The following is a 27,334-nucleotide window of genomic DNA, read 5'->3' as shown; positions in this document are numbered from 1 at the left end:
GTATTTATAGATGCAGTATACTTTGTGCTTCATCAAATAAATAATAAAACACAGACATGGCCTGAAGAGCAAAAGAGAAAGGTAATTCATAGTTGAGTGGAGCCCATATATATAAGAAGCCTGAGTGCCCTCACTGTATTGTGCGTGTCACCATGTATTTTTGACATTATGCACTTATATAATATCAAGAGTAACATACTTATAGGAGGAGGCCTTATAACTAGTATAACTAGTTTCAGTTATTTTTATTGAAAAGGTCTTGGTTTTCTCGCCCAGCTTTTCTCTGAATTGGAAATTGGATGAGAGCCTACACATATTTTCTCTAAGTGCCTTCATGATGGAAACAGACTAAGCAGTAGACTTAAGACTCTGAGCCAGTGTATTTATTGAGGAGATTAGCCGACAAGCATTTAGCCAAATAAGTCATCTTCCAGGAAAGTCAGCCATAAAACCGTGACCACTGGCATTAGTAGGTGATGCTAAGACATTCAAATCATATGTTTGTAAAGAAGTATCTCTATTTCTGATTTTCCATCTTCTGTCATTTTCCTCCCCCTCCACTCTCTCCAGCCTGTCTTTCCCTGTCCCCCTCTCATCCTCCTCCTCTTCCCTTTTCCTCTTCCCCTTCCCTCTCCATCTCTTTCCCGTACCTCTTTTCTCCTCTGCTGTGATTCTTGCTAGTTGGTGTCTGACCTACTTTCTCAGATTGCTGCAGTGCTCTCCCCCTCTGTATCTGGAAAACACACATATACTGAGGTTCTCAATCACCCTCCTACCTCTACCCCCATACCAGCCAACATGTCCCAAGGAAGCAGGATAGCACCGGCGGGACCTGCTCAGGATGCTCCCTCATTGGCTGAGCACCAGAGAGCCTACACATGTACAAATCAGGGCAACGCGAAGAGTTTTGCCCTGAAGTGTTATGCTTATATATTTTATGTTACTGTTGCCATTATTCCTTACGATGACATTACTGATATAAGTAATATAAAAACTGTTAGACTGAGGAACTGCACTGGTATAAAGTAATGGAGTGTTGTACTGTATATGTATGCAAACTAACACACAAACCCTCTGTAAGTCTGCAAACAGAGAATAGTGCCAAAACTACAGCAACATAATATCTTCTATGTAGGCTACACAGGTGGAGACACAGGAGGGGGTGGACGGGTGGGAGGGAGACCAGACGATGTGGATCCATGCGTGGAGAGGTACAAAGGAAAAAGTTGAACAGTCCAGAAGAAAGGACTGAAAATGATAAAAAAACGTGAGAGAGTCTGAACCGAATGCCAAAATGATGAGTATTAAGCTACAGCACTATTCAAACACTGACAGAGGGAGCTATCCTGAGCTACGATTTTCAAAGCTAAGCTAAGGTGCCTCATCGTTCTGATGATCTCTACGTGATGTGACTGTGTCACGCAAAGAGGACTTTTAAAAAAACAAGGAAGAGGACAAAAATCATGACAGAAATGATGAGAGTAAGGAAAAGAAAGAGAAGGACACTATCAGGAGACGGAAGGCTAATACTAAATGACAGGCCTGAGACAGAAAAGTGACTTCTGTTAACCAGAGGGACAGAGGGAGTCTCTCTGTGTCTTTTTCCTGTGTGTAAGGCCATAAAAATATTTTCTTTTTTTTTAAAAAAACTCATCGAGTCTTTATGTCCACAGTAAAAGAAAATGAATACATCTGACAAACAGCTGCTAATGACATTTGATTTGAGGTTACAAACAGAGGATGCTGCAGGTGGTGTAATGGACACTGTAACAACCAAAGTGATGTCTTCTTGTTAAGATATTCAACATAATCTGATTTGTTTAGGCTGAGCAGTCGTGTTAAGTATACCACATATTATATACTATACTGTCAAAATAACATTAATATTTAACTGAATGAAGCTCAGCGTACCATTTGTAAGGCTACTAACTAAATCCACACAGCATCCAAATGTTGTTGCTGCTGCAACAAAATATTTGCAAGACAGATTCAGGTAATTGACAGTGAGGAGAAACGGAAAAAAGAATAAAATCAGCTGTTGATACAGTATAGGCACCTTAAAATAAAAATATACCTACAAACTAAATGGGTCAATTATACAGTGTTTAGCAGATTTTTACTCAGGCTATTTGTGAATCTATCTTCTACACATTTTTAATATCTGAAACAATTTTGGCGGTAAAAAGGCAATAATATTCAGACGTGATAGAACTAACACACACCTACACTAAAACAATATTTTCTAAGCATTCTGTCTTTTCTTGTCTTGCTGGCACTGCGTGAATTTATCAAGGCCACAAGAGATTTGTGATGCAAAGCCTCTCCTGATTTGCACATTCGTCCTCTCTCTCTAAATTAAACTTCGGTGTTAGGTGGATTTCTTGTGTAGGTTGTTTTTTTTTGCTATTGGGAAATCTCACACGCTCGGGAAATAACACATCTGTATTTCAATCTCAAGATGTGTTTGAAACCAAAATATAAAACTTGTCAGAGTCACTAGTGACATCTGAACCTATTTATCCAAAGATACATTCAAGTCTGAGGAGAGCACAAATTACTACTGAGTTACTCTTAAAGTTAACACGCAGCGCAGCTTTAACCAATAAGAACTGCTGGAATTAAATAGTTAAAAGCTACAGTACAGTACTGCTATTTATAAAACAATGGTTAATTCAATGTTTCTGTAATTAAATGAAACAGTATTTCAAGATGGCGGAGCACAGTGGATTACATTGTAAATCTGAACATCGAATTAATATTGATCAATCCTTCGCAGCAGCCAATCCTTTTTAAATAAGCAGCAACATGTAAAGCAGAGATCTATTGTGTGTGTGTGTGTGTGTGTGTGTGTGTGTGTGTGTGTGTGTGTGTGTCATAGTAGAGTCATAGCAAAGCGCCCCCAGTTGCCCGAGCCTTTATGAAATGCACTCATCATCACAGGTGCGCATGAGTCTGTGTTTATACTTACATTCATACGTCTGTAAACATATGTTGGTGTTAAGTGACTGGCACAAGTGTGGACATGACTCACAATGAGAGAGAGAGAGACAAACAGCCTATGGGCACAGGGAGGTGTGTGCGCACGCTTGCTGATCACAGATAGCAAGTGGTAGCTACATGAGCACCACATTGAGGTGATGGAGAAGGATGGGCAGAGAGACAGAGAGAGAGAATGAAAGAGGTGGAGGAAGATGATGTTAAAAGGAGGAGTAGCAATCCATCATTTAACACTTATTTATCTCTTGCCTCCCCCCCTCCCCATCTCTCTCCTCTCTGCAACCTGAAGGTATGCATGTGTGTGCGTGTGTGTGTGTGTGAGCGTGTGTGTTCTGGTCTGAATAGCCATGTTACTGCTCTGAATAGATATGATTCAGAGGCACACTGTAATATTGGTGTGCAGCCTAATGCATTGAATCCCCTACAGTAAAGCTACCATGTGTGACACCTGCAGCCGCAATGACCTTCAAGGACTGATAGAGTCCCCCCTCGCTCTCTAGACTCTGAAATTAGATTTGGAAAGATCATCAACATAAATTTAAAAGAGCGGGAGTCTGAGACGGAAAAGAAGAGAGAGAGAAAAGAAAAGTGAATGAGAAAGGAGCCTTTGAGAGACAGAGAGAGAGAGAGAGAGAGAGAGAGAGAGAGAGAGAGAGAGAGAGAGAGAGAGAGAGAGAGAGAGAGAGAGAGAGAGAGAGAGGAGCTGTGAAAGGTGGTTGATGATAGAAGAGTGTCGATTGTATTTCAGAGGATGAATGAATAAGAGAGAGTGAAGGAATGGAGGGTGAGGAGTTGAAGGGATGAAAAGATGAGCGGAGGAGAGAAGACAATGACGTGAATCTAACCAATCCAGAGGAGAGAGAGAGGGGGAGAGAGAGAGAGAGAGAGAGAAGGGGGCAACAAGAGAGGGAGAGTGCAATAAAGAGATAGAGAACAAGAAAGGAGGAGGTGTTGGGAGAGCATAAATGTAAGTGATATAACCAAGGAGAGATTGTCGGAGCTGATATTAGCCCTGCAGGCATTTTTGCATGCACGGCGGTGTGCTGCGCTCCTCCTTAACGGGACCCTTGTGGCGCTGTGTTTACTGCGGCACCATCCAGAAGAGCTTTATCATTACAGTATTACCACAGCCCTGCCTGGCTCTCTGTCACCATGACAACCACTGCGTTAGCCTCTGCTTTCAGGCACCAAGGACAGGACTGAGCCAAATACTGCTCCTACAGCTGGCGTAAATGGCTGCATGTAGCCAAACTGTGAACATTCGGACTGGCCGCTGATCGCTTAATGAGAGATTAACATTTGTCAGGTCAAAGGTGAGTGACCTTGACAGAGATGTAAAGATAAATAACGGACGTTGCTTGTAATTAACAGTGCTTTTGTTTCATGTGCGCTGACGGTGATGTTTGATGAGCATTTGTATGACGAATGGCGCCCAGTAAGTGTGTGAAGTCTTTCCCAGAGGGCAAAGCAAATGGTCGACCACTGCTGCAGAGTCAGCAATGATAAGAAGACATTGAAGGATGATGTGAAATCTGCACATGAATGAGGCATGAAAAATGAACATTTAAACGATGTGAAATACAGAACGCTCTCCTGAAGGGCAACCCGAGCAATGGGGTAAGACTGGGATCCGGTGATTAATCTATTATCTTAGGTGAATGACTGTGGCCATCACTCAGAGACTTACAAAGTAGCCACTTAGCGTGCAGTGTGAGTATAACCTTGGGGTGGGTTACAGGAATAGCCTTCACTTGTACCATCATCATCATCACTGACTGTTATATTCTGAGAAACACCACAGAGTAATGTTGGAATGGAAGGTTTGGCCACTTTAAACTAAGATTACCAAAAAAATACCCTAAACCTAACAGGCAAACACTCTTGAACAAGACAACTAAAATGTCAAAAGAGAGAGAGTTCCCTTTAGGGACATGGCGTGTGAAACGGACAAGCAGGAAAACTGAGTGGAAAGGCAGAGAGAAAGATGAACAGAGCAAGAGAGAGCAATACAGAAAGAATGTCTGTCACTTTTTTTTCCAATGTTGTATTTTTTCTACATGCTGAATTATGAATTACTGTTATAGCTTTTAGTCGTTTATGACCTCAACCTCAAGGCAACTTCATGTGAGTTTAAATTAAGCTGGCACGACCCATGAAATGTGTCTAAGAATGTTAACCACAGTTACAGCATTCAAACTGGTATTCTGCCACCAAAGTTCACTAAATACTGTTTATTCCACATGGAGATAAACTGACTGCAATTTAATTTAGTGCTGTAATCAACATCACACTTACAATACATACAATACTCTGACATTTCTAAGCCTTTCTTGAGGAAAGTTAGATGACATGATTGGTATTACTTTCATGTTCATACAGTAAACATGAAGCTTATCCCCCCACGAAAACCATTATTACACTTTTAATTTTTTACAAACAGCATATAACATGTTAACTGGTGAGCTGGTAAACATCAATATATTACTTTAAAGCAAAATTCTAGAAAAATGTGTTTAAATAGTCAGAAAAAACAACAAAAGCCAACCTAATTTATTGATGTGAAAGGTTTGATGTTCAGTATTTTGGCTTCCAATTTAGGGGGCTGTTATCAGCAGATGGTTGGTGTTTTTATTTAATAAAATAAATGTTGTCATCATACAATCAATTAATCATTATCATTTCAGTTGCATTCTTAGATTTAAAAAAAGTACGACATTGGCTTTGAGTGTGGCGGCTCTGCCTTTGCAGAATAGTCTAAATTCTGCAAATCCAGGAGCCACTGGATAAGGTGCCCTAATCCAGTAGCTCCTCAGCTCATTTAAAAGAGGAGATCCATGACAGCTGATAATAACAGATTGACAATAGACAGAAAACAATAGCAGGGGCAATATCAGGTTGATATGACCCTCTCCTCCCCTTTCTGTCTCTGAGGACCTGCGACCATGTCACACCCCAAGGGAAATGTAATCAACATGAGTGGAGGACGTTAGTACAGCCCCAGAGTCCTGTCTGGCTTGAGCCATGACAGGCGGTTAGACAGAGTCCCTGCTAGGGGTCATCCAAGACCAAACTCAGGACACTGCGGGATAATGGAGGGCAGGACAGGTGAGGCATGGGAAAGAGTTGTATTGGTAGAAATAGATGTGGGATGAGCATAGAGTGCAAATATGGGAAACACACACGCCACATGCTAAACGAGTCATCAAACAGCTGACAGCGGGAGGAAATGAAGGAGGGAGAGCGATGGAGGTTGCACGGAACTTAAGAGATATAATTAGCGTCAGCTCTGGGTAATCCTTGAATATATTTTGGAGAGCTAGAAACACTGAACGTGTCAGGTCAGCGCTCTTGGAAGTTATCAAATTTCAATCACAGCATAGACTTCTGTTTCCGATATTCCCTGAATGACTCAACTCCTTGACACGGCACAGTTAAATCAGTAAGCTCTCCTACACACACACACACACTGCTATTCAGTCAACGCGTCACAGTGTCGTATCTGCTCTGCAGCGCTCAGCCCCCCCCCCCCCTTTTGTTCCCACTGCAGTCCTGTCAAACATTTCTGAAGACAAACAAATACTGTGTGGAGGTAAGTTAACTGTACATATGTCCTTTCTCTCTCATCTGCTTTGTATTCGGTCCAGATTACTGCAGCATACGATGTGCGCTCGTCCTTGCGACGCAGCCCCCTCTTTCTCAGCCGATCCTCCCATTTTCCTCCCTTTTTTACCCCTCTCTCCACCCATCCTCTCCTCTCCAGTCCTGCTTGTATTGTTGGAGACAGATAAAGCAAGTTGGGCAGAGCTGTCCCTGTTCTATTAGCTATGATGACTGACTGCTTTCATGCCACCTCCTCCCCATCCTCTTTTCCATCCTCCCCCTCCCTCCTTTCTCCCTCTGTGCTTCAGTAACTATCCGTAATCTATCTCATAGCTCTGTGATAAAAGAGAAAATGAAACGTTATGGGACATGCACAATTTTTTGGTAAACGAGAATGCTCCAATTGTCAACCTTTTGAAGAAAATCTGCTCACAGAGTTAAACAAATAAATGTAAAGTTGTGAAGCGGCTGAATGTCCTGAACTCAACAGACCCCCACAGGATGTTCTGACACATTTCTGTTCAAATCAGAACCACTCCCAAATCAAGACAGTTACACGCTTCTCTGGATCACGTTTCCATTTAACATGGTCATTCAACGGAGCATGGACTCTGCCTTCACTCCACTGCCACTTGAACAGGAGGGACAATCACAAGGAAGCAGATGGTCACGCAGGAATTGTCCCAGTGACGCCTTCCAATGTCATCTTCCAAGGGAATGAGCAGGGATCCAGTTTGACTGTTTAAGTGCCAGAGGGTAACGACACATGGTAGACCACTCATAGACTAAAAAACTGTGTGTGCTGTGATGCGTTCCCAACAGCTCAGTAACTATCACCAGATTAGGTTTGCATAAATAAGCATCAGTTTTGACTATCAACTAATCACTTAGGCCATGTTTACATGAAAACGCTGGTGAAAATGATCAAATATTTTATTGGATGTGCCTTTCGTTTAGACGGTGACAGCGTTTTTGAGGCTTATAAATGCAAAAAAGTGAAACCACCCTCAAGAGTGGAAATCTTAAAACCGCTTCACCGTCGCGTTCCTGTCTAAAGGGTAAAAACGCAAAAGTCTGCCTTAAATGCAGCAGAGTTTTTGCTTTGGTCTGAAGCTGTAACCTAGGTGACAGACTTTGCGGTGTTGTGGCCCGCCTGGCGTGCACACAACATTGAATTCCACAAACGTTTGCGCCACCGTATGCATTCAACCCCCAAAAAACGCTTGTCTGAATGCGGAATAAAAAGTGAGAACGCAACGCCACTTTTGCGTTTTCTGTTCAGATCAATTTATTTTGGGTTTTGGACTGTTGGTCCAGCAAAATCAAATATTTGAAGTCGCCATTTTGGATGAACTTGCAACAGGCATTTTACATTATTTTCTAAAAGTTTACAGTGTAATCAATTAATAAATCAGAAATAGAATTTTCAGTTAAATTTATAATTAAAATATTTGTTATTTGCAGTTATTTCATGTGTCATTTAATGAATATTCAGCTAGTTGGTTTATGCCATTGTTAAACACGTGTTTAAGAAGTTAGATGCATGAAAGTGCTCTGCAGGGTAACACGTGGAGGCATGTCAAATGAAGTGATTTATCGGCGTGCTGTAAGTGTGAACATTCAGCAGGATGGTTTATGGGCAGCTACACTTACAGAGTACAGGCCAATGTGTAAAGGTGAATGTACTGAGAATGATTTATGATCAGTCAGGTGTTTGAGAGGGTCAAATGTAAGGGTGTTTTCACACGCACTTTTTTAGTCTGCTTAAATCAAACTCTGGTTTGTTTCCAGGCTTGGTGCGATTTATCTGGGCAGGTGTAAGGACAGCAATCCCACTCAGATGGACCACAACAACCACACCAAGGTCCTTAAGAGGTGGTGGTCTTGGTCCAGTCGCAAACGAATGCGGAAGAGTGAATTTAGCTGGAGAATGAATCAAGGTCAGACTTGGACTAGTGGACCAGTGGACCTCCTTCAGGAACTTCTCCCTGTGTTTACATTCTTTCTCCCGCCTCAGACACATCTGACCAATGAGTGAAGTCAACATTCTCACATGGCTTGTGGTGACGCATTTTGTCTCGCTTGGATTTTTCTCTGTGTGAAAAGAAAGTGAATCAAAGGGAAAATCCACCAAGTTCACCAACTCATCAACTAATCAAACCAGAGCAAACAAAACGCCCTATGATGTATGTTGTAATGAAAAAGGTTCAATCTGTTTCTACACCACGGTATGCAGTGAAATGACTTTTGATTCAGCCCCCAATTAAACTATTTTTCTCTGTCAGTATTGTCACGCTATGTTTGTGTTCATATACATGTGTGCAGTTTGTGTGATTGCTGTAAATTACACAATACATTGCCCTCTCGCATGATTTGACAAGAATTGCCCCATTTAGAGAATTCAGACTCCCGCCACTGTAATCGGCCGTGGCAACCTCAATCATGCTACTGTCCTGAATCATTTCAACAGCAAAACATAACAGCAAAATGTACAAGGTTTACCACAACATCTAACTAATTGACTGACTGTACAGTGGTGTGGAGTGCTGATTCAGCACTTAACCAACATATTTAAATGGACTGACGCACAGGAGAAGAAGGAAACTGGCTGAGAAGGACGTAAAGAAAAGAAAGGTATTTGAAGTGATGGGAAAACATTTTTTGTACATGCTTCAAGTCTAAAATGTAATCTGATTACAGGTTACATCAAATTCAGAATATAAAATCAGCATTCTCCAACTAATGATACTAAACAGAAAGAAAACAAATATATATTACGAAAATACTACTAAGAAGTCTAGATCAAACTTTTTTTTTTGTTTTTGTCCCCTTAAAGTGCTTCTTGCTCAGTCAACACAAAGATCATGCTTCTGTCCTCGTTATGAGACCAAGAAACATATCACCACCAACAGTCAGCGTTCAAGTTACACGGCAGCAAATAGAGGGACGGTGACTTCCCAGGATGCAAACACAACATGAAAAGACCTGCTATACAATAACCTTGTCAGGGAAAATTCAAACAGAACATGATACATTTATCAATCGCAGACACATGAGAGGTAAGGACTAATTATCATGCCCCTGCCAGCAGCCACTGCTTGGATAAAAACAGTTTACCTGAATAAACCTGGTGAGCACTTAAGAATATCCTCCTCCACTCTTTGTCTCTGCAAAGACGGGGTTTGGTGCTTAAGCTCTTTTTGAGACTCTTGTTTTCTAAGTATTGCTTATGTGCTGAATGGTCACACAAGTACAGAGTGTAATTCCCTCACTAGTAAAGGAGGAATAGATTTGTGAACAGTGAATGAAATTAAGGCCTCCTTTCCTCTCTTTGCTATTTTCAGATGCAGCCCACAAGGAGAGCAACGAGAATGAAAGTAGGAAATAAGTCTTTCGGCAGGGCTAGGGTTTGAATGGAAACTTGGAAGCAAGAATGCCAAACCCCACTACAGAGTACAAGTTTAATGCACACTTAAAGCTTTGACTATCCTCACCACTGTCCTAGAGTTAGTAATGATATGATACTGAGCTGATGCTTTGATACTTTAATGGAGCTCCTTTTGTGAACCAACATGGCAAAGAATCTTTTGTTGCACCCCCTTTAGGACAATAAATGTAGTGCTGGGTGTTATGTTAACTTCTCCTGGGGCAATGGGGATACACAACAGGGCAATAAGGTGAGGGGACGTCCAGGGTTTGCTCTGATTGGCTGGGACTCGCACAGACAATACAGTCACCTTTCCCACAATCCTCATAAAGCTCCAACCAGAGTTGCAAGGTGTTATACACAAAACTAGATAGCTGTGGTACAAACAAAACCGGTGCAAAAAAATGTATGCACAGCTGTAAAAATGAATGTTTGATACAGTTAAAATCAAAACAGTACAGGCTAATTGGACAATTTGAAATATTTCTTTTGTCTTTCAAACCTACAAAGAACTCAGTGTCTCGGTCACAAGGTCTTCTCCCCTAAAATTGTGATGCAATATCCCTGACAAAAATAGTAATCTCACCCAAACCCTGCCCTAAGCAAACTTTTTTTTTAACCCAACACCATATCTATATATACACTAACGCTCACCAATACATCTTTTTTTTTCTGAGACAACCTGTTCTGAGGCCGTCCAGCACGGTGGCAAGTCAAATTTGTGTTTATGACAGCACTGTGCGCTCCAACCCTGGACACCGTGGAAAAGAACAGCAAACAATGAACCACAATATATGACCTTCAAGGAAGGGGGGGGGGCAGTTGGACAGGAGTGCTTCTCCCCCCAAAACCAGCAAGAATCAAATACAGGCACACAAAGTCCGATTTGGAAAAGGGGCAAAGGGGCATCTTGTACATGCTGAGCTACAAATGGTGCTTTGTCAGGAGATTGCTGACAAAGACAACTGTGCCCTTCTGGTACAAAACTGGAAGTGACCAAAAAACACAGCTAAACCTGTGGGATAGTGGGACTAGATTATAGGACAGAATCCAGATAATCAGCAGTAGAATTAATACTGATTAAAAGAGGTTAGTTAATAGAAAATTCAACATCTTATTCATTTCCCTCTCTTATAAAATTATGTTCAATTTTAAGCATTTATAGAACTGCATATTAACCTGACACACTAAACAGCAGTGATGGCATTTCACTCATCATTTCAGTAATTAGATCATCTCAGTTTTCCCAACAAAAAAAAAAATCCTAATTTCTTCCCCATTTTAGTTTAGTACTATATATTAAACATGCTGAGTAACGGGTGCCTCCAACAAATGAGATTACCTCTGGTTCAATAACACAAACCTGACAAAACAATAACCACGGCTGATTGATATGGTGAATCCTTAGTTATTCAATTACAATCATTGTCACTGCCGAAACAGTAGAGAAAACATACACAAAGGGGATAAAATGGGTCACGATAAAAAATCTGTCAAACATAATATAACAGCTCCACATCCTCTTAGCTGCACTGAAAGCTCTATGTCAACCAGGCACAGATCAATAAGGAAATCAGATGCAAATCATATTGTATAACACCTCATCAAACAGAAACATATACATCCATAAATTTTGTCAATGGGTAAACGCTTGTGTTACAGTCCGACAGAGTAGCCTGACTGCCTATAAACATTCTCGGATTTTAAGAGGTGACAGAGAGTGAGAGACAGAGAATGGCTTTAAAAAAACAGACAAAAAGAGAAGATAATCAATAAAATATCAATCAATGGGCAGGCAGGAGGGCCGGGGTAGGAAGATTGGATGGCTAAAGCCTTCACAGATAATCGAAGATGCTAAGACAAGGGTCCCCACCCCCATCATGCAATGTCTTTCTCTCTGTGGTTGTCACCTCCTCCCTGTTTATCTCGATACCCCTCTTCCTCGTCTCTCTCTTCCTATTTATCCCTTTCAGGCTCCCCTTCAGTCCCTTTTCCCCTCTATTTTCTCTCCACTATCTCACCCCTTCTCTATTTCCCTCGCTCTGTCTATCCCTCTCACTCCCACCCCCTCCACCTCTTTTTCTCTTTCTCTGGTGCCCCCCCTCCTCTCTCTCTCTCTCTCTCTCCCTCTCTCTCTCTCTCTCTCTCTCTCTCTCTGTCTCCCTCTCTCTCCCGTGTCTACTGCAGCAGAAAAGCCAGCACAGACACCCGCATGTGTGTGTTTGTACATGCATGTGCTACTACGGTACATCCACGAGCGAGCCTCGCACGATCATGAGCGAAGGAGGTGAAATTGAGAAAAAAAAAAAAAAGAAAAAAGACCCATGCATGGTTGTCGAACGCTCTGATCAAAACATTGATTGCTGATGTGTTACATCACAGCCATGCAAACAAAACCCCTTAAATCATTAGAGTAATGTTTCTCCTCCTGTCTCCCTTTATTTCCTCCTGTCTCCCTCTTCCTCCCTCTGTCTCCCTCTCATCTGTCTCATTGTATTTCCACATCAGTGTCTGTGTTTTTTTTTCCTGTCCTAGTCTCTCTCCATCTCTCTGTCTTTTCCCTCCACATATAATTTGCATCTCTCAGGACTGATAGACCAAAAGGTTCTGCCACGTTGGACAGGATACTTTTAGAAAGAGCAAGGGAGAAGGAAAAAACACGAGTGATCTGGGTCACATCACTGTTTGACGTATAGCGTTTGCATATTAGACCTACAGACAGAAATGGGGCTGCATTTACCCACAAATAGCGCCAGCGTTGTGCGGGCACCGAGATGAATTCCACCTGCTACCTGCTCTGTACTCTGCATAACCCCAACGTGGCGTAACAAGCACAGCTATCTCCGAACATTACGCTGAATGAGTGTTAGTTTTTGTATGATTCATGAGATCTTGGCTGCTGTAACAAGTGGATGTGGTGTTAAAACTGTACATTACATAATATACAGCATTAGAGCAGCCTGGCAGCAGGTACAGTAGCTTGTATCCAAGGTATGGCAAACACTGTAAATGCTGTCTCCTCTCGCTGTAACATCATTCAGAAACCAGCACCAAATCCTCATACACATAGCTCCTTTGTTTGTACACACATTTGAAGCATCATTTTGTCATAGCTGATTTGATCATCCAAACCCTGAAGCTGTCTCCCTCTAATGCAACTTTTGGACTGAAAGAAGAACTACTCCATAATGTTTGGTTGCATAAGGTAAGGGTAGGGGGGTAGAGAGGGGTGGGATAGAGATAAATCAATCTGACTGGGATGAGAGTGACAGAGAAGAGAAGAACTTCCTGCCTGATCGCAAGTCCAGTGAGAGCACAGAGACATATCAGGTGGCCTGATCCAGACTATCTGTCCATCACAGTCCAACACTTTCTTCTTCCGTTGGAGGGAACTGAATCCAGATATGTGGATCTATACCAGGTCCCAGCAGAGGAGGTGTGTGTGCGTTTAGGTGCAGCTATTGTCTTCATCTGTGATTATTAAATAACAGATGTATTGCTGAGTGTGCAGTCATGATGTTTAAGAGTTTAAGAGCTATTATCAAAGTGATGGCATGACTGCCTGACCACTGCAGACTGTCTGGTTTTGCATGTGTACCTACAGCAGCCTATGCATGCATTCCCACACACACACTCGTAAGAGAAAAGGAGTGTTAACAAAAGCACGGACCAGGTGCAAAACAGGAATGATCATACTACAATACTGGATACACAAAGACAACAAAATCAAAGCGGCAGTGATCAAGCAGCTGGATTTGTCTGTAACTGGAGGGTCTGAGAGAAAAAAGAACCACAAACCCTGCTCTGTAACTGTTTTCATTTACCACAGATCAAAAAAACACAGTCAGGGGTACTTGTTACTCATGCACCTGTATGATCAAATACCATCACGCGTTTGCTTTTAAGAGGTAAAGTGGCATATCATTAACTATTTACATGAAAACAATAAAGGGCACCTAAACATAGGAGCAAGTTGTGCGTAACAGCAATAAAGCCCGTGCGTAAAAGCCATGTAGCAGTCAACTGGGACAGGGGGGCTGACAAAAAAACAACCAGGCAGAGTGTAACGGTACCAAGGGCAAATGTGGGAAAATACATGCACTTCAACACGACGTTTCAATGTCGTAAGAGCCTCATCGCTGCAGCGCTACAATAAATAAGACGAACATGAAATACGGCGCATTGATATGCATCGTAAACGGACAAATATGACCTAATGAAGGCGTTTGGATGCAAGAGGCGCAGCGGATACTGCCTTCACAGACAGATATGTATTAAACCTACTCAAGTTTCAGAATATGGCGATAGGAATTATGATAGCAGTAAAAAAGGTATTCAGTGGGAATCCAGATCACCTGAAATGTCTCATATATCAAGTAGCTATCAGGCATGGAAGTGGTGTGTTTGACAAAAACCTTGGTTGTTTTATCAGCCGGTACCCATCTACCAGTAGATATAGCTGCTATACCATTTTCCATCTGCCTTATGCTATCAGCATTAATTATTCAATATCAGTAAGTCTTTATCCTGCCTTTTAAAACGAGCTATGGGCTACTGTGAGAGATGACATACCAACAGTAAGAGGCTTGCAGGTAATTGTGGTGGAGCGGTTTATCTGCAGTTATAATGTGGACAAAACATTTGAAAAACAAAGTTTTTAAAACTTGTCATGACTCCAGTGGTGGTGTGAGACATCATGAGTCAAAATATGCAACAGTACAGAAACAAGTTGGTCCCTCTAGGAGAGACATGGGTAACTCACCCGGGCATATTTGGAGGAATACGGGTCTTCAAACAGTGCCCATATTCTAGGCTGCCAGGTTTTCCACCAGCCTGCTCTCCTTGCGTCCTCCTGCATGCACAGTCTTTTCAAGTCCCCATCCGCACCGCCTAGCGCTGGGTCGTCGTCCGGCGCGTCCGGTTCGGGATTCTCAAAACTGTCCAGCGCCTCCTCCGCATCCCGATGCTGCCGGTAATTCATCCAGCAACACGCCTCCACGTCCGTCTCATCGATGCCCCAGAAAGCCAGCTCCTCTTCAAACAGGGGACCGCACACATCGTTGGGACAGTGCAACTTCCCAGTGCGGTAATAGTTGAGGATGAAGGAAAACACTGACGGGTGGCGATCGAAGAAGAACTCGTCTAATTTGGGGTCGTAGTCGAAGTTGCTGAACGCGTCCGGCTCGGTAAGCCACGATAAGCGGGTACCGGGCAACGTTTTTAGGGTGCTCCGGTAGGTCTCATGCCGCACCCCCCCGCAGTTTATCACGATTTTCTCGCTTTCCGACGGACAAGTCATGTCTGCACTGTAACATGCTTTGTTGGACGACTTGTTCCCACCCTTGCGCCCTTTAAAAGAGGATACACACACCGAACTGAGCATAGAGGACCGGGGGGGGAGGGAGAGGATGAGAGAAACCGAAGGGAGGAGGAGGGAGGAGTCTGAGGAGTCTGCGGGGAGAGAAAAAGGGCAGAAATTTTAGCAGAAGGGTGAAATAGATGAGGATTATCAACATTGCAATACAAATTAAGATTGTACACGCTAATAGCCAGCTGTATGTGCAATTATTCACTTGATAATCAGCTGATGGTAGGACACAAAATGACCTTGTGCAGGTGCAGTGAGTGGCAAGGGGGGGACAAGGCTGAGATAAGAAGGATGAGTGGTAAAGTTGTTTTTTGTATTTTTAACACAGCATCCTGGTGCATCTCACTTATAAATGCAACATATGAAAACAGGTGGCTTTGAGCGCATTCATGAGTCAGCATCCTCACAGGCTGATTGTTGACAACAGTGATGATTTGAGATAGCTCATTTCCCCAGCCTTAAGGTACTGTGATGTGATTGGGGTCCCAGTACCGTAACCATCCATGTCCCTTATCCCCTCCGCCGATCTATTATTCTAACCATCATTATATGCTCTCCTTCAGCCAACAATCTCTAAATTGATCGGGTTGATACTCGAGTCAGTGTTCATTCAAATCCTCTCCCTAATTAGGCCACTGTGAGACTTGGGCATGCAAAAATCCCCCTCCCCACCTGCAACAACCCTACTCTTTTTCCTGCCTGCATGGGCACACAAGAGTTTGTGTGTGTGTGTGTGTGTGTGTGTGTGTGGATGAGAGAGAGAGGGAGAGGAGGGGGAGGAGAGAAGAACTACATGGGAGGAAAAAAGGGAGAAAAGAGAGGAAAACTGGGGATCCATTCTCCTTCTTCTTTTCTCCTTCCTCAAGAATGCCGCTCTGACGTAAGGTGGTGCAGCACTGTGTGTGTGTCTCTGTATGTGTGTGTGTGTGTGTGTGTGTGTGTTAATTGCCTCCCGAGAGTGCAGTGTCCGTACTAATGTTAGATCTCCTCAATCAGTCTATGTGCGTGCTACACACACTGCTGCAGCCCCCTCCAACCGCCTGAGATTCATGCGATGCACAATTATGTCAAAGCTGTTCTGCCACTTTCCCCATGCAATGTGTGTGTAAAAACATGTAGGGGCAGAAAAAGAGGCAGAGAGCAAGGTGGGAGAGTGTGTGTGAGGGAAGAGAAAGAGAGAGAGAGGTAGGTTGGTAGTGAAGGGGTGGAGGAGGAGGAGGCCATAAATCAGATTTTTAATGGAAGGATGGAAAAGGACGGAACAAATGGCAATCAGGAAAAACAAGTCAGGCTCAAACAAAGAGAGGAGAAAAAAATGTGTGTGTGTGTGTTTGGGGGGGGGGGGTTGATGGAGAAAAAGGGGGACAGAAAGTGAATGCAGTTACAGTGAACAGCTAGTGTAATATTGTCTCTTCCCTATTAATGGAAGAGGGGGGTTGAAGAGAGTGTAGGAAGGGGAGTGGGGGGAGGAGGAGTGAAAGGCATCGAAAAAGGAGAGCGCGCTATAAAAGTGAATGAATTCTGCTGCAGTAAATAAGCCAGAGTTATTTGCTCTGTCTCCTTCTCCCGGAGAGGTCAGAGCATTCGCTGAGAGCTGCAATGCCATTCAGAGAGTTCGAGATGCATCAGAAAGACGGCAAAAAGCTTCTACATGTTTAAACATGCAGCGTATCTATATGTTGTTAACCTCTCTCTCCATTCAAAGAAATGCACCACTCTCCTCCTCTCCTCCTCCCCTCCTCCTCTCCTGTGCGCTCTCTCTGGCACCCCCCCCTCCCCTCTCCCACCTACTACTCTCTCTCTCTCTCTCTCTCTCTCTCTCTCTCTCTCTCTCTCTCTCTCTCTCTCTCTCTCTCTCTCTCTCTCTCTCTCTCCCCCTCACTTTCTCTCCCTCGCTCGCTCTCATATTCCGCATAAAGGAATCACATTTCATTGAAGGAGGGGAATCAAGGCTTCACACTTCTTCTTCCTCTTACAACATTTTTTCTGTCCAGAAACCTCTGCTCTTTCCTCTGCTCTTCCCTTTAACCCTCACTGCATTTTACTCTTTTCTTCCCATTTCTCCTTCTCTTGCTTCCCTTCATCTTTCCACCATTTCTCACCCTTCCCAAAGTAAGCTCTCTTCACTTTGGGTCAACTCTCTCTCCTTCCTTCCACTCACACACTTCTGTTTTCTGTCATGTAGGACACTGCAGTCTCTCTCTGTTTTGTGTTTTCTTGTGTGTTTTCTTGTGTCAGTTCGATCATTGGACTGCACTTTTTAGTTGAAGGAAACAACTTCTCATTCTTGGAAAAAGTTTGCTGTCTTCTCTCTCTTCAGAGCTTAAGTCCCCTTTTTTCAGATTTCATTTGGACTTTGGTATGACAATTATTTCTCTTTTTTTCTCTTTTTCTTTTTTTTTTTTTTTTTTTTTTTTTTACCATTTTTGAAGATCATGGAAAAAAGAGTAACAACACTGAGGTAAGATCTACCACTGAGGCTATTGCACGGGTGTACATTCTAGTTTGGAAACAACTAAAGCAAATAAAAACATATTTAATACAAAACCTTATATGGACATGCACGTATCAGAATAATCCAGTAAGTTTAGTGTTGAATGCCTTAAATGTCTACTTTTCTCTCAGCTATCCCAGATCTTTGCAGTGTTTGCTGCAGGACCATCAAATATGCTTGCTTGACAAAAAAAAATCCTGCGCTCTTGAGTTTGAGAGTTGTACTGCATCATTCTGCTGAAGTAGTTTAGTCTGCATCTTTGCAACTGAAAGAAGAAGTTCACTCAGGACTAATATCATTTCATAGGTAACAACAAACAAAACCATGTGGATACAAGGTCAGGTGGGGGAAAGTGTAAAGAGATCTGTATCCAGTGTCAGCTTTGTCCTGTTGGACTTTCCAGCAGGGACTGCTTGTGTTGTGGGATGGATTATATTTCCGCACCATGGACACTCTTTCTTTCTTGTGGGACGGAGCATCACTCTGACAGGATCCTGAACTTTTTAGAAGGAGCTTTTTCAACTTCAGGTGAAAGTTTCATCCCTTAGATTAGTGTTTGTTTTTTTTAACTGACTTACTGTCTTCTACTTCATAGGCAGTTGTACTTTATTGGTGAACTGCTGAATATTTTATACGTAGACAACCGCAAGTCTGTAACTGTGGTTAAATGCTTTTTGTTCCCTGCGAGGTGTGTGTGGTGAGCTTATTTATTTTATACATTTTCTTAAGTAGGCCTATACAGTCATGCATAAAAACATAATTGGGAGCTGCAGTTGGGTTCTGTCTTACCTTTCCTCACGATTAACTGTTAAATTAAAAAATTTGAAGTTAAAATTCACTTAAGTGAAAGCATATTACTAATCTTAATAAATTCAGGATATACGAGTTCAATGCTTTCTAAATGCATTTTGCAATGCAAATTGTCCTCAGTTTGAGGGTTTTAGCTTACAACAGGGGAAGTAAGCACATCTCTTGGATCAAAGACGGCAGTGCAATCGCTAGGAAAAAGAAAAGCACCACAGAGAGGCGGGGGGAATCAGGTACAGGGGGGAGGGGGTGGAGTTGAAGCTACAGAAGGTGTCTGGTGTAAAATGGAGGAAGGAGGTCGAAATCCAATGGAGGTGAGAAGGAAGGCAGAGAGTTTGTACGCATCAGGAAGAGGCTAAAAGTGTGGGGAGGGAGGTGGGGGGTGGGGGGTAGAGATGAGGAACAAACCCCCCTCCTCCTCTCTCCTTCTCTCTCCTGCAGCATTTCCTGCCTTGGCCACCATGTCCTGCGCCACCCTGCTACTACTTCCTCACCACTGCACACACACACAAGGGGAGAGAAAGTGAGAGGGAAGGAGGGTGACACACACACACACACGCTCACCTGGCTGAAACAAACAGGCTAAGAAAAAACATTTTAAGGGCAAAATAAGGCTTAATCATTATGAACCCTTAGGCAGAGGAGATGGAGAAGAAGGGGATTCTGCAGAGGATGGGGCTCAGAGAGAGAACGTGCACAAGGCTCGTGCACAAAAGGCTGCACTGACGCTAATATATATTAGCAGAAACACTGCAGCAAGAGGGGGAGGGAGCATAGGATTATGGGATGCATTGACTGTGAGGTACCAGCAGCAGTAACCAGGGGGAGGAGAGGAGAATGCACACAAGAGAGAGAGAGAGAAAGAGAGAGCGATAGAAAGCAGGGAGGAAATTGGAGGAGTGCTGACTATGCGGAACAGACCCGGCAGTTGGCAGAAAAAGCAAAAACCTTTACCAATCGCAGAGGGGGAGAGTAGGGGGAGAGAGGGTGGGAGTGAGATGTGATGGAGAAGGAGGGTTGTTGCTGAGAGAAGGACAGAAATGGGTAGGAAGAGCAGGGAAGGTGATGCGAAGCGAGATGAGAATGAACGATGCTGGGGAAAAACAAAGGGGGGAAAAAGGCGGGGGAGGAGGAAAAGACAGAAAAAGCTCGCAGTGGTTCAGGATGGCACCTGAGTGGCTGTGAAGGGGTAGCAGAGAAGAAAAGCTGGTCAGGGAGGGGAGGGGTGGGGGGAGGCGGTGTTAGTGATGGTCTGCAATACTAATAAGAGAGTGATTAAGACAGAGGAGGAGAGGAACAAGTGTAGGGATGTAATGCCGATATACAGCTGAGCTGAATGGTAAATGTACCACTGGGGAGAAAGAGGGCTTTGCAAGCAAGTGTTTGTAGGCTTTTGTTTGTGTGTGTGTGTGTGTGTGTGTGTGTGTGTGTGTGTGTGTGTGTGTGTGTGTGTGTGTGTGTCTGTGTCTGTGTGTGCGTGTGTGTGCGTGTGTGTGCGTGTGTGTGTGTGGTGTGTGTGTCTGTGTGAGAGCACGAATTACGTATGTATTTCTGGTGCGCAGCCATTTTTTATACCACCCGCTACCTCATCAAAGGATGTAACCACAAGGCTTCACGCTGTTCCATCCATATCACCCCCCCCCCACCCCACAACTCTCCTTTTCCTCCTTCTCCTCATTCCTCTTCCCCTCATCTCTACCTTATCTCCCTTTCCTCTCCCCTCCTCCCTCACTCTCTCTCTCTCTCTCTCTCTCTCTCTCTCTCTCTCAACACACTCCACAGTGTTGAGGAGACCCCAACAGGAAAAAGGGAGGCACTGCAACAACGGTGAAAGCACTGCGGTCACCTCCCCTTTTAGTGCGGTGTCACACCAACACAGTGTCCTCTCCCCACTCCAGTTATCATTGCACCTCTGATTTTGCCAGGAGGGATGCCAGATAAGGTGTGTGTGTGAGGATGAGGGTGAGGGATAGGGGGCTCCAAGCTCTGTCACAGCTAATGTACACAGAGAAGAAAAACAAAACATTTCTCATCATAACAAAGCTCACCACCAGCCAATTCCCAGAACATGAATGAAATGGCCAATCAATTAAGCAAGCAATTGAAAAAAAGCAACAATAAAAAAGAGGAACTCCACCAGAGGCAGCAAACACACACACACATCAGCATGGAGATCTCCAGGGGCTGACCAATCTACACATACTGCAGCACCAACACCCTCATTGGGGGTCATGAGCTTGGTCAATCAGCTACCAGAAGCTGCTGCTTTCTTGCTACTATCCCCTTCAGCCACCTCAGGGGAAAACCCTAACCCTAACCCTAACCTTGGGAATGATTAATACATAAGGCCATATTCAGGAATAGACCAGCACAAAAGAAGCCTGTAATAGAGCTCTGAATGCTCAGACAGTGTCCAAGACTAAAATTCTCCATGGCCACAAGGGAATAAACACTGAGACTGTTTGGATGGACATGCCCACTGGGCAAGACTTCACTAGTGACAGAAGGACATGGGGTGAAGAGAGGGACGAAAGATAAGGCCATCTTTTGTGTGTAAGACAATCAAGGAACCAGGATTGGTCTGGAAGAGGTTAGAAAAGGCCTGAAACAGCGTTCAGTGCTGGCCAGAAGAGACAAGGGATACTGTGTCATGTCGTGAAGGAACTCTATTTTTGGCCCTGTATAGATCTGAGCTAATATCCCACAATCAGGCTACTTTTCAACTTTAAAATCTGGTTCTTTGAGAATTTGCATCAAGAGCAATAGCTTTAACCCTGTGCACATCCCAACTCTCTCTTAGGTCATTTAAACCTGTCTGCTACTAATTAATGATGCCCTCCCCTGCATGATTAGGACCATTATGATCCAGCCGTACAGTGATGTGCTACACAGGGGCCAGACAGACGAACGGGAGGAGGGAAGAAGTATTATTCAACAGATTCCTGACCTGCGAACTAGCCACCAATTAGACATAGAGGAGGTGGTAGAAAAGTCACAGATTACACTCTCAGCAGCCAGTGGAGGAGGGAGAGAAGTTGGGATTTAAATGTGTGACGTGGAAGTACAGAGTGAGAACAAAAGGGGGAGATGAAAGGTTAGCTGGAGGTAAGATTCAAGGTCAAGGGTTTGAAACAAATGGGGGGTATGAAGGGCTGGAACAGCTCAATCAAGTTTCGTATGTATTTCTGGTGCGCAGCCATTTTTTAATACCACCTGCTACCTCATCAAAGGATGCAACCACATGGCTTCACGCTGTTCCATCCATATCACCCCCCCCCCCCCCCCCCCCACATCTCTCCTTTTCCTCCTTCTCCTCATTCCTCTTCCCCTCATTTCTACCTTATCTACCTTGCCTCACTCTCTCTCTCTCTCTCTCTCTCTCTCTCTCTCTCTCTCTCTCTCTCTCTCTCTCTCTCTCTCTCTCTCTCTCTCTCTCTCTCTCAATACACTCCAGTGTTGAGGAGACCCCAACAGGAGAAAGCGAGGCACTGCAACAACGGTGAAAGCACTGCGGTCACCTCCCCTTTTAGTGCGGTGTCACACCAACACAGTGTCCTCTCCCCACTCAAGTTGTCATTGCACCTCTGATTTTGCCAGGAGGGATGCCAGATAAGGTGTGTGTGTGTGTGTGTGTGTCTGTGTGAGGATAGGGGTGAGGGATAGGGGGTGTATGAATTGAACAAATAAGAGTGAGGATGGTTGGAATTGCATGAATGGACACAGAGAAGGGGGTAAAAAGAAGACTGGGGGCAGTGAAAATAGAGAGCAGGACCACAAAGCTCCAAGCTCTGTCACAGCTAATGTACACAGAGAAGAATAACAAAACATTTCTCATCATAACAAAGCTCACCACCAGCCAATTCCCAGAACATGAATGAAATGGCCAATCAATTAAGCAAGCATTTTTTTTAAAAAGCAACAAGAAAAAGAGGAAATCCACCAGAGGCAGCGAATGCTCCTCCACTCAGCAACATCAGCATGGAGATCTCCAGGGGCTGACCAATCTACACATACTGCAGCACCAACACCCCCATTGGGGGTCATGAGCTTGGTCAATCAGCTACCAGAAGCTGCTGCTTTCTTGCTACTATCCCCATCAGCCACCTCAGGGGAAAACCCTAACCCTAACCCTAACCTTGGGAATGATTAATACATAAGGCCATATTCAGGAATAGACCAGCACAAAAGAAGCCTGTAATAGAGCTCTGAATGCTCAGACAGTGTCCAAGACTAAAATTCTCCATGGCCACAAGGGAATAAACGCTGAGACTGTTTGGATGGATATGCCCACTGGGCAAGACTTCACTATTGACAGAAGGACATGGGGTGAAGAGAGGGACGGAAGATAAGGCCATCTTTTGTGTGTAGGACAATCAAGGAGCCAGGATTGGTCTGGGAGAGGTTAGAAAAGGCCTGAAACAGCGTTAAGTGCTGGCCAGAAGAGACAAGGGATACTGTGTCATGTCCGGAAGGAACTCTATTTTTGGCCCTGTATAGATCTGAGCTAATATCCCACAATCAGGCTACTTTTCAACTTTAAAATCTGGTTCTTTGAGAATTTGCATCAAGAGCAATAGCTTTAACCATGTGCACATCCCAACTCTCTCTTAGGTCATTTAAACCTGTCTGCTCCTAATTAATGATGCCCTCCCCTGCATGATTAGGACCATTATGATCCTGCCGTACAGTGATGTGCTACACAGGGGCCAGACAGACGAACGGGAGGAGGGAAGAAGTATTATTCAACAGATTCCTGACCTGCGAACTAGCCACCAATTAGACATAGAGGAGGTGGTAGAAAAGTCACAGATTACACTCTCAGCAGCCAGTGGAGGAGGGAGAGAAGTTGGGATTTAAATGTGTGACCTGGAAGTACAGAGTGAGAACAAAAGGGGGAGATGAAAGGTTAGCTGGAGGTAAGATTCAAGGTCAAGGGTTTGAAACAAATGGGGGGTATGAAGGGCTGGATCAGCTCAATCAAGTTTCGTATGTATGTCTGGTGCGCAGCCATTTTTTTTATACCACCTGCTACCTCATCAAAGGATGCAACCACATGGCTCCACGCTGTTCCATCCATATCACCACCCCCCCCCCCCACCCCACCCCACATCTCTCCTTTTCCTCTTTCTCCTCATTCCTCTTCCCCTCATCACTACCTTATCCCCATCTTCTCTCCTCTCCTCTCTCTCTCTCTCTATCTCTCTCTCTCTAACTCTCTCTCTCTCTCAACACACTCCAGTGTTGAGGAGACCCCAACAGGAGAAAGCGAGGCACTGCAACAACTGTGAAAGCACTGCGGTCACCTCCCCTTTTAGTGCGGTGTCACACCAACACAGTGTCCTCTCCCCACTCAAGTTATCATTGCACCTCTGATTTTGCCAGGAGGGAAGTCAGATAAGATGTGTGTGTAAGAATGGGTGTGAGGGGTAGGGGGTGTATGAATTGAACAAATAAGAGTGAGGATGGTTGGAATTGCATGAATGGACACAGAGAACGGGGTAAACAGAAGACTGGGGGCAGTGAAAATAGAGAGCAAGACCACAAAGCTCCAAGCTCTGTCACAGCTAATGTACACAGAGAAGAATAACAAAACATTTCTCATCATAACAAAGCTCACCACCAGCCAATTCCCAGAACATGAATGAAATGGCCAATCAATTAAGCAAGCAATTTAAAAAAAAAATTAAAAAAGGAAATCTACCAGAGGCAGTGAATGCTCCTCCACTCAGACATCAGCATGGAGATCTGCAGGGGCTGACCAATCCACACATACTGCAGCACCAACACCCCCATTGGGGGTCATGAGCTTGGTCAATCACCACCCAGAAGCTACTGCTTTCTAGCTACTATCCCCTTCAGCCACCTCAGGGGAAAAAACAGAATTTCTCCTTTTAGCTGCCTGGGAATGATTAATACATAAGGCCATATTCAGGAATAGACCGGCACAAAAGAAGCCTGTAGAGCTCTGAATGCTCAGACAGTGTCCAAGACTAAAATTCTCCATGGCCACAAGGGAATAAACGCTGAGACTGTTTGGATGGATATGCTCACTGGGCAAGACTTCACTAGTGACAAAAGGACATGGGGTGAAGAGAGGGACGGAAGATAAGGCCATCTTTTGTGTGTAGGACAATCAAGGAGTCAGGATTGGTCTGGAAGAGGTTAGAAAAAGGCTGAAACAGCATTCAGTGCTGGCCAGAAGAGACAAGGGATACTGTGTCATGTCGGGAAGGAACTCTATTTTTGGCCCTGTATAGATCTGAGCAAATATCCCACAATCAGGCTACTTTTCAACTTTAAAATCTGGTTCTTTGAGAATTTGCATCAAGAGCAATAGCTTTAACCCTGTGCACATCCCAACTCTCTCTTAGGTCATTTAAACCTGTCTGCTCCTAATTAATGATGCCCTCCCCTGCATGATTAGGACCATTATGATCCATGATCCAGATGTGCGACACAGGGGCCAGACAGACAAATGGGAGGAGGGAAGAAGTATTATTCAACAGATTCCTGACCTGCGAACTAGCCACCAATTAGACGTAGAGGAGGTGGTAGAAAAGTCACAGATTACACTCTCAGCAGCCAGTGGAGGAGGGAGAGAAATTGGGATTTAAATGTGTGACGTGGAAGTACAGAGTGAGAACAAAAGGGGGAGATGAAAGGTTAGCTGGAGGTAAGATTCAAGGTCAAGGGTTTGAAACACAGAAGGGGGGGGGGGGTATAAATCAGGTGATAAATGAGTTAAAGGACAGAGAAGAAAGTTCTCCACACTGAGGCTGATATGAAGACGTGAGAGATGAAAGAGAAACCATCACAGCCAAGGAGAGAGGAAGGGTCAGAAGCGAGAACACGCAACCCAGGACACGACAGATCCGTAATTCAATCAACCCAGCCTCGAAATAGATTTACCCCCCCCCCCCCCTCTTAAATTGCGTCTCCCTCCTTTCGAGCCCCAACACTACTCCACCAATCACATCTAGTAACAGCATGCCATTGTCTCTTGATGGGAAGCCTGCTTTTTTTTTCTTCTAAAATCGAAGGGGTGTTTTCTGGGTTACCCTCGGTCTAAAAATAGCACCAGCTGTAGATGTATAATGCAGGATTGAAGTGGGGTGGGTGGGAGGGGGGAGACTGAGAGACAGCAAATGGAGGAAGAGCATACACCAGAGCTAGAAAAGGCGAGGCATGTACTGGAAAGTGAAGGCAGAGACGTTATCAAACTGGAGACTTTGCAGGAGAATGCGCATGGAGCAAGTTGACAGAGTATAGGTGATGTGGTGGCAGAAGGAAGGAGATGTGGGAGTTTTATGGGAAGAAGACCACGTCTAGACATTTAGCTGCCCCCCCCACAGACTTCCTGTGATGCTATGTCCTTCCTGTGGTTCAGCACCATCATCTTCCTCACACCTTCTCCTCCTCTCAATCTCTCTTTCTCTCTGTGAGTGTGTGTTTGTGTGTGTGTGTGTGTGTGTGTGTGTGTGTGTGTGTGTGTGTTTGTGTCAACCCTCTTGCCCTTCTCTTATACTTCCCTTTATCAAACCTCCATTTCAGGCCTTGACACTTACCCATTGCTGCCACGCTGCGCACCCAGTTACACACACACACATACACACACACACACACACAAACACAAACACTGGATGCACATGCAAGTCAAACAAATGCATGCATACAGATGGACAAAGACACATGGAAACAGTTACTCATGCAGACAGACAGACAAGCAATGCACTCTCAGATGCATGTTACTGCTCTGATCTAGTGGTGCATGTGGGGAAACACCCACAATTTGTGCAATGAGGAATGTAAGGTTTTATTTAAAAAAATGAAATTCTGGGCGTCAAATCAGTGGCTAATTAAAAATCTGACTGTATGACAGTAACAATTACAGCAGCTAGAAATAACAGTAGAAAAATATAATATAGTTGTGAGGTTTCTAATGTGAACAATTTTCACACATTCAAATGTCTCCAGATCATAACACAAATTGTTGACAGGCTACAAGAAAAGAAAAAAAATCGCAGTTATCTTGGATAAAACGATACTTGTTGAATGTATGTTACACGCTGTAGCCTCTCTTTTTATTTTCTTCTTCTTCTTCTTCTTCTTTTTAGAGCTGGCCAATAAATGCTTTGTTATTAGACGGAATAAACGCAGAATCAAAGCCAACAAGAAATACAGACATATACACAGACACGGTAAATACTCACTTGCTTTTGGTTCAGGTTCGTTTCGAGTGCGCGCAGAAATACGCACATCAAGCTTTTTAAAAAAAAGATCAATCAAAATGTAGTTTTCTTTGTCAGATTGCTCTTTCTTATGATTTCAGAGAGTATCCAGTTTCTCGCAGGCATTCAGTTGATCTTTTTTGTTTCTCTCTCACCCTGATTATAATAAATCGAAATAGGATTGCGCGCGTCTGTTGCTGAAAATCTCGTTTTGACACCGTTATTGCCAAATGTTACTTATAGCTTATGGTCATGCTGATGATAGCAAGGGATGAGTCTTTCAGATGAAATGAAGCAGAAATCCCCCTGAAAACTGTCTCTCTTTTTTTTTTTGCTATTTCCCTCGATTTCAGAGACCCTCTCCCACCTCTTTGTTATTGCCAAAAATAATTGCCAGCCTTTGTTACAGTGTC

The 27,334-nt window shown here is 43.8% G+C and overlaps 1 protein-coding gene across 1 annotated transcript in view; it reads right to left on the bottom strand.

The window, feature by feature from the left end:
• The window catches only part of LOC128381135 (potassium voltage-gated channel subfamily C member 1-like), a 48,409-nt gene extending 21,458 nt beyond the window's left edge, over nucleotides 1-26,951 (bottom strand). Inside the window, exon 1 of the mRNA XM_053341085.1 lies at nucleotides 26,904-26,951. Within this exon, the coding sequence (XP_053197060.1) occupies nucleotides 26,904-26,951 (48 nt within the window). The remainder of the gene's footprint in view (nucleotides 1-26,903) is intronic.
• Nucleotides 26,952-27,334: the final 383 nt, after the last annotated feature.

This window comes from Scomber japonicus, chromosome 20, assembly GCF_027409825.1.
Source record: "Scomber japonicus isolate fScoJap1 chromosome 20, fScoJap1.pri, whole genome shotgun sequence".
In the NCBI taxonomy this organism is placed as follows: domain Eukaryota; kingdom Metazoa; phylum Chordata; class Actinopteri; order Scombriformes; family Scombridae; genus Scomber; species Scomber japonicus.
This window is presented reverse-complemented; position numbering and strand designations above follow the sequence as displayed.